This window comes from Poecilia latipinna, unplaced genomic scaffold (assembly GCF_001443285.1).
Source record: "Poecilia latipinna isolate Pla-1442-1.1 unplaced genomic scaffold, P_latipinna-1.0 Scaffold169, whole genome shotgun sequence".
NCBI lineage: Eukaryota > Metazoa > Chordata > Actinopteri > Cyprinodontiformes > Poeciliidae > Poecilia > Poecilia latipinna.
The window spans coordinates 419,888-434,266 of NW_015112785.1; the positions used below are offsets into that span (position 1 = coordinate 419,888).

The 14,379-nt window shown below is 40.8% G+C and overlaps 1 protein-coding gene and 1 long non-coding RNA gene across 2 annotated transcripts in view; both read left to right on the forward strand.

The window, feature by feature from the left end:
• Positions 1-632: 632 nt before the first annotated feature.
• Positions 633-2,636, forward strand: LOC106945975 (uncharacterized). The gene is made up of 3 exons (XR_001424663.1): positions 633-1,330; positions 1,410-1,525; positions 1,607-2,636. It is a non-coding gene; the product is annotated as an uncharacterized LOC106945975 (long non-coding RNA).
• A 1,186-nt stretch (positions 2,637-3,822) lies between these two features.
• LOC106945972 (procollagen galactosyltransferase 1-like) overlaps positions 3,823-14,379 on the forward strand; it is a 22,356-nt gene continuing 11,799 nt past the window's right edge. The window contains exons 1-6 of the mRNA XM_015030001.1: positions 3,823-4,590; positions 8,941-9,051; positions 9,140-9,257; positions 9,913-10,047; positions 13,870-14,074; positions 14,174-14,293. Coding sequence (XP_014885487.1) covers positions 4,373-4,590; positions 8,941-9,051; positions 9,140-9,257; positions 9,913-10,047; positions 13,870-14,074; positions 14,174-14,293 — 907 coding nt within the window. The 5' untranslated portion in view covers positions 3,823-4,372. The remainder of the gene's footprint in view (positions 4,591-8,940; positions 9,052-9,139; positions 9,258-9,912; positions 10,048-13,869; positions 14,075-14,173; positions 14,294-14,379) is intronic.

The window sequence follows — 14,379 nt, forward strand, 5'->3', positions numbered from 1 at the left end:
TCGTAGTAAAAGAAAAATAAACAGGTCTGAATATGAGTTATCTATTTTCCACCAGGTTGTAAAGTTACTTTAACTGTACAAACCACACACTACAGATTTCGATGTGTAATTATTCACTAAGCAAAGAGAAAATGGAAAAAGTTTGCTTGTAATTCTCGCTGTTGTGATTCAGAGTGCGTCCTCCTCTTCCATGACTTTTCACGGAGGTCGGCTGGTCGTAAAGTTCTGCTGTTTGACATGTAACTCCTCTGTATGGATCCAGTTTCGTTGGCCTTTAACACTCTGAGCTGCTCAGATCCTGAACTCATGAGGCAGATCAGTTTCGTGTGGCTCATATTTCTTTGCTCGGATGCATCAACCGTTGACCAGTTTAAGGTGAAATGCAGTAAATGATTGGGGGCAAAAATGGCGTCTTTCATCTTTTTATTTTCTACAATTTTTTTTTTTATCAGAACAGATTTTATTTAGATGCGAAGCATATTTAAAGACACATTTCAATTAACGTGAGTGACCACAAAGCCACCCTTGAAAATGTATCATAATAATAATACCCTATCTGACTTAGTAAATGGCGAGTAGATGAAATGGATACGTTTTTTGATTTGATTTTGAAGATATTTCTTGTAAAATGTGTGAAACCTCAGGCCGTGTGGGGGAACACTGAGTCCTGTCATGCCTTTGAAGTCAACTAGTTATTTTAAATTTACTTTTTGAGCACATTTCATCCCATCGACTCAAACTGAAATAAAGCGGAATAAGCTGGTCTGTCTTCAGTTTGCTTTCCAAGAGGTTTAGTATTTTGTAAAATCGTGCAGGAAAAATCCATGCTTCATTAGTCTGCTATTCACTGTCCACTTGTCAATGAGGGAAGGAAAACTATGCGGTAACGGACTCGAAACCAAAGCAGATGATTTAAAGTTCTAAACTTTCATCTCGGAAACTTCAACTTTCGTCTCCGTTGACTTCACGCTACCCAATTGAACAAATCGGATTCTTTGTGTTCTGAATTTTTGCCCCCACTGGTTTTCAACAGAGCGTGTTACAGACATCCTGGGTAATCTGACTCCTCTCTGTAAGCATCGTTACTGCTCTCATCTGCTGAAACATTTGAGGAGGAAACACACAGAGTCCTCTGAGTCCCGCCCTCTCACTCAGCAAGCCGTGAGTCACGTCCTTCCCGAGTATCTCAAATCAGAAACGTATCCCTACGGCACATAAAACTCAACCACGGCACTGGTTCAGGAAGCCCGATGGATGGATGGGATCTGGTCATATTGCCACCTGCAGGTCTGCAGCGGTTTTGCAGTGGGGAAGCCGTAACGCCAGAGAGGTAAAGACTGGATCTGCATTTGGGTCTTCCACTGAAGCTTCATGCGGTGTCTTCAACGTTTCATCTTTGAGCACACCAGGTTGTTTAAAGGTGGATGGAGCTGCAAGACGGAGTTCGTCCTTCCTGGCTGCCACGTCTGCTCCTCCGTACCTGAGCATTGTGCGTTAGTGTGTGACATGTGTCAGCACATTACAGGTGAGCGCCTTCAAGACAGATAAATGTGCACAGATTTATTATTTTAACCGCATGGGGTGATTTTGTATGTGTGTGTTTCAGGTAAGCCAGAGGACAGACTGGCTTGTTGGGACTGTCCTACCTGCAGAGTTTCCTGTCTTCATACAGCATCCTTACAGTAACCCAGAGTGTCTGACTGGCTACCGGCTCTTGTGAAGAACAGACCTGCTGGGCAAACATACTACCAACACGACATCAAAGCTCCGGTCTGCGGCGGTTCCCTCATCCCTGCTCCCAAACATTTTATATTCATCTCATTTGTCAATTGTCATGCAACTTTTTTTGATTGAACATCTTACTTTGACTCTTCAAAACGTTTTCAATTTTTGCCTTGTCTGATCATAAGACATTTCAGCAAAGCTTGAAAGTTTACAGTTTGAAGAAGAGACTTCTTTCTTCGTCTCACCTTACTCTGGAAACTGACGCTGGCGTTTCAGCGTCCTCCAGGTCATGTCGTGCTTGAGTGGATGTTTTTTTTTTTTTTTTTAACTCCCCCTTTCTACCAAATTGGGTCTTTAGACAGAACCAGCTACCTGCTGGCTCTAGTCCTGGATCTGGTTAAACACAGGAAGAAAGCTGCATGGTGACCTTTCAATCCAACATTCTTTCATCCAAAGGAACATAGTCTGAGTCAGACGGATGAAACGCCTGGCTTTCCAGCCGGAGAAAGATGGAAACCGTTATTAAGAAGAGACTTTGAAGTCAGGCTAGCATTAATCTTCAGGAATGGCTTCCGACATCAAGCCTACTGAAGTTTGTAAACTGTGTGCAAAAGATCTGGAGGAAACCAAGTCGAAGTTCACCAAATCTGCCTGCAGACAGGTCCGGTATCCAACTACAATTATACCAAAAGCTCATTGATAATCTCTACAGATTACATCCTAATCTGTAAAGATTATGATGGAGGTACAAGTCCCTAAAGGGTGTCCGGTTGGAGATATTTGTGCTTGTATTTATGGTCTTTAACCTGATTAGTGTAAAGGAAATTACAAATTTACAGTAGATTTAAAGTATTCTCACTTTTTTTGGAAATTATTTGTTAAATCTAAATGTTAAAACACATTTCTGTTTTCTGTTTTTATAAAAAATAGAAGATCTTACCAAGTGTTTTTGCCTTATTTTTAGTGGAAATGTCTTAGTACTCTTGAAATAAGACAAAACTAACTGACAGATACATTTTCAACAAGATGTAGGAACTTGTTTTAAAATAATTCCTCAATATTGGTGAAAAAGTACTAGTTCCACTGACAGATATTTTTTTTATTTTTAAAATGGGAAAAATAGGATTGAAGAAATCTGCCAGTGGAACGAGTACTTTATATCAATATTCAATAATTATTGACTTGAAACAAGCTCCTACACTGAAATATTACTTGTCAGTTATTTTTGTGTTATTTCAAATGTCTTAAGATAATGGCAATAGAAACGGAGACAAATATACTTGGTAAGATTTGTGTTTTTGAAATGTATGCTCCATTTTAAGCCAGTTGGCTCTTGAGCTTTCTGTGTCTGTGTGTGATTTTTTTTAATTGAATTCAACTTGTCAAATCTTGCCTTTCCGTTTAACTCCGTCCTGAGAAAAAAACCTGTGCTGGTAAAGTTTGCGAAATGATGAACAAACTCTTAAATGATTTGGTAACTATCCGGTCTTTTTGGCTTCCACACTGTGGTTTTTTTTTTGTTTTGTTTTGTTTGTTTTATTTTGTGCTGCAGAGACGAGACACTGCCTGCCACAGACCTTCATCCCTCTCCAGCCTGCACCAACTGGCCGAGCGGCTCCAGCTCTGATCTTATTTCTGAACTGGTGTACCATGAAGAGCTGCCCCACAGAGTGTGCCAACACACACCAGGCTACAAGTGTGAAGGCTCCTCGTCAGACTCTGCAGCTCTCTGTCTGACAGGGAGGACACATTGGACAACTCAGGGAAACATGTGCTGCTTCGTGGAGCGGAGTTGGTCAGAGCCAGAGAGGAACTGCAGAACAGGAAGCAGTAAAAATATAACACAATGCAAATCACAGCTGCAAGCATCATGGTCTCTCTTAAACTCTCATATGTCAAAATAATGCTGTTGGGTTTTTTTTTATTGCTGTAATGCAAATTAAGATTTTCCCATAGATTATTGGGAGGAGGAAAATTACTTATCTTTTTAAAAATGAAATATAGATAAAGACAAAAAGAGTATTATTCTTTACTTGAAGTATGTTTGTTTTATGATATTTTGAAGGATGTCTCTCTTCCCCCCACCCCCTACTAAAAACAAACCTTTTGCAACTTATTAAAGCTATAATTGGCATTGGCAGCATTTTTATTTATTCAAAGGTTAAACTTTTGGGTAAAATGGGGCGAAAAAAGAACGTTCCCCCCAAAGGTTTTTCAAAGCGTTCCCCAGAACAGAACATTCTGGTTTTCAGATCCGTCTGCTTCCTGAGTTTTGGTGCTGGGTTTGTTCTTAAAGGGAAAGAAGAACTGAGGCGCTCGAGATGGAAATTATAAATAATTTTTTTTTGTTGTTAATTTACGTAGGGGGGTTTCCGTCGTAAGAGTTTCTGAATTTGAATGTTATTATTAATGTTTTTCACTATAACCCGTGAACACGGTGGATTATATAATATATTACAATGGTATTAAAGTGACAGTGAGTTCTCCTTGACGCGGCCCTGTCCTTCCCCTTTAAATCCAGACCCTCCGCCATGTCGGCATAGACAACGGCTTCCTCTGCTTCTGCATCCCCTGTCTCCCCCTCTCTGGCTACCACTTTCTGCCGCGTCAGCTACGTCTTTTTTTCCCTCTCTCTCCCCTCCCTGCCATGCTCCGGGTTACCTCGCTGCTGCTTGCCCTGCTGTTCGTTCTGTTGCCGGGCTCGGGCTGGGGTTATTTCCCGGAGGAGCGCTGGAGCCCCGAGTCGCCGCTCCTGGCTCCCAGGGTCGTCATCGCGCTGGTCTGCCGCAACTCGGCCCACTCTCTGCCGCTGTTCCTCGGAGCCGTCGAGCGGCTGAACTACCCGAAGAACCGCTTAGCGCTGTGGTGAGTTTCACTGATGCAATTAAACGTTAATATATGTTTTAGTTTAATTTATGTAACGGGGAGTAGCTGAGAGACGCTGTCAATGAACGCTGACAACTTTAATGTTAGGACAGTCGGTTACTTGTGGAGAAAGCACGTGCACTTTATTCGCACAAATCAAATAATGATTGATTATATTTGATACGTTCAGTGGAGTTTTCCTCTCCGCTGGGCGTGGAGCAGTTTGCCCGGAGAACGGGACCCATGAGGCGGCCTCCGCCTGCAGAGACGTGCCCGTGAAAAGTTCCATTCAGTCACAGAAGATCATCCCCTCATCCCCCCTTCGTTTTTTCCCCTTCTCTCCTCATACCCAGACCCCTTCCTTCCCCCTTCCACACACCCGTCCTCTTGTCTGAACTAGAATCAGAACTTATTTAAAATAAGCACCTGAGTTTCAAACTCTTCCAGCTTCGCTCCGGGGCGTTCTGTCATCCTGCACAGATTTCTCCTGATTCAGGCTCTCTCACTTCCCTTTTTCTGCTTTCTTTCTTTTTTTATTTATTTATTCCTCTTCCATTAAAAAAGACCTGTGTAATGTTTTAATCTTTTCATTAGCAATCACACCTGACAGGTTGAATCTGTTTCTATTTCATGGTCCAGCGGGATTAACAAGGAAACCATGGGCGCAAAAAAAAAAGAAAAGAAAAAAGCTCTGAGAGGAAGTTGTGTTCTGACTTTGAATTTTACTTCTAAGGATTTTTAAAAACTGTTTAAATGACACAAATAGGTGTTAAGTTGGAGCTTGATTTCCCAATTTTCTGTAAATCTTTTTGTAACAAACGACAATGTTTATGTTGAGCTCTTCTTTCACAGTTTATGTCAAGGGGTCGTGACCTTTTAGGTGGTTAACTTCATGACACATACAGACATTTTGTTATGCTCCTGCTGCAAGAAACAAGAACAGAGAAGCAGAATGCAGAAAAATATGTGCTTTAGGTTTTTTTTCTAACAAAAAAATCTAAAAAGTGTGCCAGACATTTGTATTTAGCCTCCTTTACTCTGGTGCCCCTGATTAAAATCCGGAGAAATCAGTTTCCTTGAGAAGTGACTTTAGTGTTAAACTGTGTTCTCAACATATAAACATAGCTGTTCTGTAAAGTTAAAGTGTGGAAGAAGGCGCCCTAGTCGGACGAGACCGAAATTAAAACCAGACTAAACGACAACGACCCTAAAAAGGGCGTCCGCGCATCCATAAAAAGTCTTAATTTTATGTATCTAAAGAAAATTGACCTTGAAATATCTTAAGTTCTTTAAAACAAATTATCGATGGTCTTAACTTTCGTGGCATGTATTCCACTTTGTGATCACAAACTCCTCGTGAAGCATGCGGACGTTTTGTGGTTGTGACATCAGCAAATGTTAAAAAGTTTAAGGTGTGTGAATAGTTCTGCAAGAAACTTTTTCTTTTATTTCCTTTTGATGGAGGAAGACAAAATAAAAGAAAGAAAGAAATCTACCTGCAGACATCAGTGTGACAAGTTGAGAAGGAACGCTTGGCAGCAGAGTCCGACCAGCATGCAAACTCCCAGAGGGCTTTGCTGTGACACGCACAATGACTGATGCCAGTTCAAAAATCAGTTTCAATCCTCTCTCTGTCTCTTGTTTCAGCTCTCATATCCGTTAGGCATAGTTCTCCAATCCCAAATATTTACTCTTCAAAAGACACTCAGTTTTTTTTTTTTGTGTGTGTGTGTGTTTGTTTTTAAATCGCTGCCTCTGGACATTGAAAACCTCTCAGCAGTCAGACGCTCCTGCCAGCACGCTGAGAGCTAGACGGATGCAGCGAAGAAGACGGATTGCGGAGTCGGTCACACGTAGGCGTGGAGATGACACCGCTGTGTTAACTTGCCACAGACGCATGGGAAACGAACAGCAGCAGCACGCTGGCTGTCACTCACTACGTGACAGGCTCGGGAGGAAATCCATTTCTGTCATTTTTACACATTCTTTCACTCGCCGGCTCTCGCTGCCGCTGCCCGTCCCTCCAACACGCATTGGGATTTGTTATCATAACACAGACAGTAGACGAATGCCTCGCTTTTTCAGGCAAATTTTCCCACCACCCCTCCCCTTTTTTTAAGGGTGGCTACACTCTAATCAACAAGACTTTGACCGAATTTAACCGTCTCGACTCTCCTGGGTAATCATTAAAACATTTTGTTTGCACTTTAAAGAAACTGAAGTAAATTGGCAGCTTTTGTGCTGATTGAGAGCATCTCTAAGGAGTTTCAAGATGAGTACCTCACACACGTTGAGCACAGTTTCCTTCACCTTTTCTTTGAAGTCACAAGGAGAAAATATTCTGTCAAACCGTGTTAGAGACACAGCTGGCACTGAAAAAAGAAGGAGCTGCATTTGTCCTACGGATCGTTTAACCTCCAGATACACAACAGGTTTCTTTATAACAAGAGCGTAATAAGGAATAAGATCCCAAGCTGACAACGGGGCGCCTGGTTATTTTATTTGAAAACAGAAACTTACGGTAAAGTAATTAAACATATTGGTTATTATGGGTGTCATAGTTTTTATAAACTAGTGTTGTGGCATTTCCTGCTTAACAATTATTTCTAAATTCACTTCAGCAGGTCAAAATGAAGTAATTTGTTCGCGAAGTAACTCTTGCTTGTGGAGGGCATTTATTGTATTGTTTATCATTTATCGTGAAAAATTTCCTGTAAGAATTTCGATTTATCGTTTTCTCTATGAATTAGCGTTAAATAAACCCCTTGACAATGTTATCAGAAATGTTAATTTTACTATTTTCTCCACGGTTGGCTCCGTAAGAGGATCAATAAATATCACGATATTTGAAAATTTGATGAAATGCAGTTAATATGTGCAGTTTCAATCCCACTTAGATAAAGAAGCCCATTTCAAATGTGAATGCTTTTCAAATATCACATTAAATTTCTAAATCCTTATTGCCCAGTCCTAGTTTTTGCTGATTTATTGTATTTTGCGAGTTTTTAAAAATGCACACATGCAGTTCATGTCGTAATTTATACACATAAGCTGTGTTTTATGTTCTGATTCGTAAAACAGCTGCTTTCATTTGTGGGAAAGCACAATAAGTCTGAAATTTCAACAGAAGTGACAGAAAACAATCAGCTACCCAGAAATATCTGGTTGCAAAATTAGATATTTTGTAATCTGGTTTTCTTCATGTTAGTTTGGTGTAAAATGGCTTCAGTTTAAGTTTTAAGCACAAGAAAAGACTTAGAGTATCAATATTTGTTCCCCACAATCACTTCATGTTTGTGTGTAAAAGTGTTTTTATAAAGGTTGGTGGCTGGATTTTATTTTATTTTATTTTTTCCAAAACTGGCTTTGAGAAGGCGAAGAAAGAGCTGAGCAGCATCTGTGTTTACATAGCTGCTTTTGTTTCACTCGCAGAAGATGCAAAGGGTGAATGAAAACTGTGAAAATTCACTACTCTGCAGCGATCGTGTCACTTATGGTGTGTGTTTTATGTTTTCGTGCCTGTTTTAAAGACGGCTTAATGTGATTTAGGGGAATGGGAATATGTGAACAGTTTTCACCGTGACTCACCAGCTGGTAAACTTCATGTTAGCGACTGGCTGCCGTTACGCCGGATTTCATCTAGTTTTTCCAGATTCCCCACCGGTGATCGTAACTCTACTATCATCTCCCAAATTACAATAATCCAGTGTTTTATGTTATTTGGCCTCATTTTGATAACAGTGGAATTTAGTTTATTGGTACTTTTTTAATGTACTGATTACACCTGAAGCTGTTAACTTTTTTCCCAATGAGTTTTTCAAATTTTACTTTTCTCCCTTTTAAATTCTTAAAAACAAAAAATTTCCAAAATTTTAACTTTATGCACTGTAAACTCCGTTAATCTCTAAGAACAATTTATCGCCTGAAACATTGTTTGTGCATTAACAATAGCACAAACAATTGCAGTGCAGTGGACTAGTGCATTAGCATTGGACTTTTTCCTAAAATAAGCTTCTTAGCTATAAATTTATTAGCCATGTTTAGCACACTGAATGGAGGAAGTCAATGTAAGACAACATGCTAGTGATGCCCCACATGTCACTGGCAGCATTTAGGCTAACATTAGCATTTTGGCAAATTTTAGCTTATACACTAGTTTTAACATACTGAATGGAGTAAGTCCATGCTAATCAACATGCTTGTGATTCTCCACATGCTATTAATATCACTTTAGCTAAACGTAGCATATATGCTAATATTTAGCATCAGAACGCTGGGTTCCAAACGACGGGCAGGCCCCGGTTAAATTTCTTCAGAAATGTTCTAGTTCCTCTTGTTGTTGCTCCACAGGGTGGCGACAGATCACAACATTGACAACACCACAGCTATCCTGAGAGACTGGCTCATTGTGGTGCAGAATTACTACCATTATGTGGAGTGGCGACCTGATGACGAAAACAGGTAATGTAACGTACATCGAGTGTTTTTTTTAATTTTTTTTTATTATTAGTTTTTCTTCTTTAAATGGGCCCATCTTTTTATGTCCCAGTGCCTTTGAGGACGAAGTGGGGCCAAAACACTGGAATAATCTCCGATATGAACACGTGATGAAACTTCGGCAGGCAGCGCTGGACACTGCCCGTGAGATCTGGGCCGACTACCTCCTGGTATGTTGGCGCCAAGTTGTGGCACTCAAACTTCTACTAGCTATCAAAGTAATCTGCATTACTTTGGAAAACCAGGATTGATTGAAAGTGAGAGTTTGGATTTTTTCTGTTTCGTGGACAAGGTACAGGTACACAAAGTAGCCCAAGTGCTTCAAACATTTTCAGCATTCATTCATTTATTCATTCATTTATTGTTGTGGAGGTTTTCTTTTGAAGTTAAATGTTTTTGTATTCCCTATCAAGCCAATCTTATTCAGAGCACAAGCATAGTGGTTGATGAAGTGGACAAATGTTTGTGCTTCCCTCTTTACAAAAAAAGAAAAAGAGGCTAAAATGCCCTGAACAGCTGTTTGACTCCCAGCTGCCCCGCAGATGCTGACTGTTAATGCTCTCTGACAGACTAAGGGAAAATATGGCAAAACATAAACTAATAGCATATCCCTTCAACAACACCCCGTAAGGCCTGTTTTAACCCATTACGATGAGCAGATCCACGCAGCGTCTGTGCGCTCGCTTCCCTCTCTGTGATCAAACCACGTCGGCGATGAGTCATCTGCTGGGGAGAAAGAGAAGGGAGGGGAGGCTTTCTCTGCAGGCGCGCACACGTTGATGAGTAATTGTATGTAAATATTTAACCGCTCTCTTCGCTCTGTAGATGGCCGACTGTGACAATCTGCTCACCGACAGAGATGTGTTGTGGAAGCTGATGAGGGAAAACAAGACCATCGTCGCCCCCATGCTGGAGTCCAGAGCCGCTTACTCCAACTTCTGGTGCGGGATGACTTCGCAGGTAATCAGAGGTTTTTTTTAATTTTTTTTAGTCCGCTCGAGGTCCCGCGTATCTGTTTCAGTAAATATTCGTTGCATATAGAAGATTCCTTGGTGTAAATATTTTTATTTATGTAATAGAAGTTGAAGAAGAATAAGTGTTCTTAGAGTTCCTGTTCAGCTGCTGCTCAAATGTTACACTGCGATATTTTTCTCTGCAATGTGACACTCTCACCCATCACGTCGTCGTTCTTGAACCGCTGCACACAGAGAGCCAACATACTGTAAAGATTATGTATCCGAGAGCCTCAAAGACTCCCCAGATGGCAGATGAGATTTATGTTTCCTTTTTATGTGCCTGAAAACCTTCAGAGGAGGAGAAAGAGAACAGAGCAGCAAATGAGACGGAGACCAAACCCATCGCAGATGTTCCAATTTGTGGGTTTTGTGGAGCATTGTTCCTGGGTCAAACTGCTGAGTCAAACTCAGCTGCGTGTTTGTCCAGATTGTTTCCAGAAGTCCAAATTTAAAAAAAAAAAAGTGATTTTAATTGTAAATCTAAACCCTTTCAAATGCATTTTAAAGTGGGAATTTGATTGAATATATATGGTTCTGGTAAGAAGTTTAGGTTTGCTTATCATGTTGGTGTTTATGGTTTATTGAACAGGAGACTTTAGTCTAACTCGTAAACGGTGGCAGACGGTTATGTAGCTTTCAGACACGCCGTGCAATTTGAAAGCACAAACACCTGCAGCTGTTGTGAAAATTCAAAAATAAGTTAATAGAAGTTTGACATCACGTTGTAGACGTGTTTGATGCCTCTGTCTGTTTAAGAAGAAAAGGAAACGGCGCTGTACTCTCAGCAATGGAGAACTCTGACTGTGTGTATTTGATGCCTAAAAGTTGCAGGATAAAAGCTTTAAAGGACTAGAACTGGGTTCAATAAATCCTTAAAAAAACGTTGAAAATTATGTTTTTAAGTAATTAAATGGTTCTTCAGATAGAAACTTATTTATGATGATTTTTTTTATCAAGTATGGCTTTCATTTTGAGGCATTAGTGAATAATGGGAAACATAGTATATGACATATGAAAGAGAAATAAAGTCCTCATTATTTTGATAGCAAAAAACAAAACATCATTCAGGATTTTTGTGAGGATTGTTTTACATGCATCCATAAGGAAAATTATTTTTGTGGAAGAGGAATTAAAAACTGAAAATGAATCACTGTTTCTTTAAGGATTGGTCCCACGTCATGCTAGATTAATGTGTAATTAAGATAGCCGATTTATTTCTCAGGTGTACTAAAATTTTTTGCTCCGTTCAGCGTTGAGGAAGCTTAATGATATTAGAAAATTATTCGGCGGGTGTGCAGATAGCCCACATCCTCATTATGTTCCATTAAGGAGTAACTTCAGGGTTTGTCCACGCTAGCTTTAATAAAAACTCCAGCTTGTTCTGCTCATTAAAATAAGTTACTTAAGCGAAAGCTCTGACATGTGTTTTCTTGAATATGCAAACACTTTTGCATAATTTAGATTTCTCAACCTCATTTTACCTAAGGAAAAAGTTGTTTTTTTTTACACAGTTGGGAAAATAAGTATTGGAGACACTGCAGATTTTTCAAGCTTTCCTTAATTTTGGGAGATCGGTGATCGGACAATTTTTGCACATGAAGCAGATCTTATCCACCGATCTTATCTGGCTTGGCAAAGATCTAAGAATCAACCTCTGTCCTCTTTTGCTCTGCAGTGAGAAAGGTTTGCCTGACAGACCGACCCACCAAGTTGTGTCTTTACAATTCACAATGGTTACCCCACTGTTGCCAACTCCACAACTTTCTTGCTATATTGAGCAACATTTCAGACAAAAAAATTGCTGTTGGCCAAAATTGGAATCGGCAGGTTAAGCTTTTTAAAAGTTCAGTGATCGGCCAGAGAAACGCAATCGGTGAACTCCTAATTTTTTTAAATAGTTAATTTGCATTTTATTGCATGAAATACGTATTTGATCACCTGCCAACCTGCAGTAAACCCCTCCTGTCCTCCATTTAGTGCCTGTATTAAACACATCTGTCCAGACACTCGAATCAATTGGACTCCAACATGGACAAGACCGAAGCGCTGTGTCTAAGGACACCAGGGACAGCATCAGGATGGGCTCCAGGACAAAAGTCAGTCAGTTTGGTGAAAAGGCAACAACTGCTGGTGCAAATGGAGGAAACCTTTGGATGAAGGTCAGAATCCCTCAGTCTGGTGCTCCAGGCAAATTCAGGCCTTATGGAGCATCAATGATAATAAAAAGTGTAGAGGATAAGGACAGAACTGCATGGGAGGACCTGGTCAATGACCTGTGGAGGGCTGGGTCCACAGTCTCAAAGGTTTCCATAGTAACACACTACACCGTCATGGATTAAATTCTTCAGGGTGCACATGTCCAGCCAGGTCCATCTGAAGTTTGCCAATGACCATCTGGATGATCCATTGGAGACGTGGGAGAAGGTCAGGAGGTCAGTCGAGACCGAATTAGAATATTTTGACATAAACTCCATTCTGCGTTTTTGGAGGAAGAAGAAGAAGGATGAGCACAGTCCCAAGAACGGCGTCCCAGTCGTGATGCCTGGTTGCAGGGACCTTAAATGTGAGAGTTTGGGCGACAGCCTCCTTCCCTCAGTGAAGATGGGTCGTGGCTCAGTCATCCAGCATGATGGTGCCCTGGAGCAGTGGCTCCAGAAGAAGCATCTTGAGGTTCTGGAGGGGCCTAGCCAGTCTCTAGACCCAGACCGTATAGAAAATCTATGAATGGAGCTGAAAATCAACCGATGAAGAGCTGTGTGGAGGAAAAGGGCTAAAATCCCTGCTGCCATGGAAACCTGGTCAAGATTTCTGTGTCAGAATATTTTGTTCTATTGTAAATATTAAAGTCTAGAACTGGGAGTGGGAGCATGTTGGAATAGGTATGTTACATTAGACGTTTATTTAATTTAAACATTTAATTTCCTTCTGGAATTAATAAAGTATTTTTAATCCGAATGCATTTTTTCGGTTGATGCATTGCTTTTTTTTTTTGACAATTATTCCTTCTGTTTTTGGATAACTGTGCAGCTGCAAGGATTTCTGCTCTCACTTTTTTGAGTTTTGGACAGTTGCTATGCATAACCATGGCAACAAGGAGGCTGAAAAGGAGGCTCTTCATGGATGCAGAGCAAGACCAAAGAGTGGAGAAGGAGGGTGGATCATATTCCAGACTCGAACATCCGCCTGACTTTCTAACCACATAATCAGACGGCGTTAAAAAGGAGCGGCAAAAGCAAATGAGGTGGATTAGCAGTGCTTGCCAACAGCTGTCATCCTGGACAAGTTGGTGTTCAATATCATCTCTCTTGCCTGGCTCTTCAGCATGAGTCAGTCTTACAGCAACCATCTTCAGTCAGAGGCTTTTTCAGATTCGTTGCAAGACTGACTGCTACTGGAGATCCCTCCTGGCCACAGCATCTCTGTCCTCTTTGAGGATGTTGTTTGAATCACAGCATCATTTAATTTTCCTTTAGGATAAATTAAGAATTTCTTCATTGAATTGATTTTTTTTTTCCTGTTGTATTAAATGCTTATTTCATTCAATAAAATGCTAATTAAATAAATAAAAAAATCATACAATGTGATTTCCAGTATTGTCTCCTATAGTTGAGATGTACCAACAATGAAAATCAAATACTTATTTTTCCTACTTTACATTTACATACAACCTATCCAGCTGAAGCTGCAGATTTTATTTTAAATTTTTAATTCCATTTTTGTTGTCAGCAAATTGCTTTCATTGAATCCAAACCATGTTGTTTCTCAGGGTTACTACAAGCGCACCCCGGCCTACATGCCCATCCGCCGCCGGGAGCGCCGCGGCTGCTTCGCCGTGCCGATGGTCCACTCCACCTACCTGGTGGATCTGAGGAAAGAAGCCTCCAGTCAGTTGGCTTTCTACCCGCCACACCCCGAGTACAGCTGGGCGCTGGACGACGTCATTATCTTTGCTTACTCTGCTCGCATGGCAGGTGGGGAGGAAAAATGCAGCTGAGATTGCCTGGTCGCGTTTTTGATCCGCCCGCACATGTCGCATCGTTTGTCTTCTTTCCGCTCCCTCCCCTCCTCAGACGTGCAGATGTACGTGTGCAACAGAGACACCTACGGGTATTTCCCAGTGCCCATGCGTTCCCACGCTTCCATGCAGGATGAGATGGAAAGCTTTCTGCACACTCACCTTGAGATCATGGGTGAGTTAAAGAATTTTTTTTTTTTTTTTTTTTTTTTTTTTTTTTTTTTTTGTAAAATTAAAACCTTTTTTTCCCCCCCGGGAAAA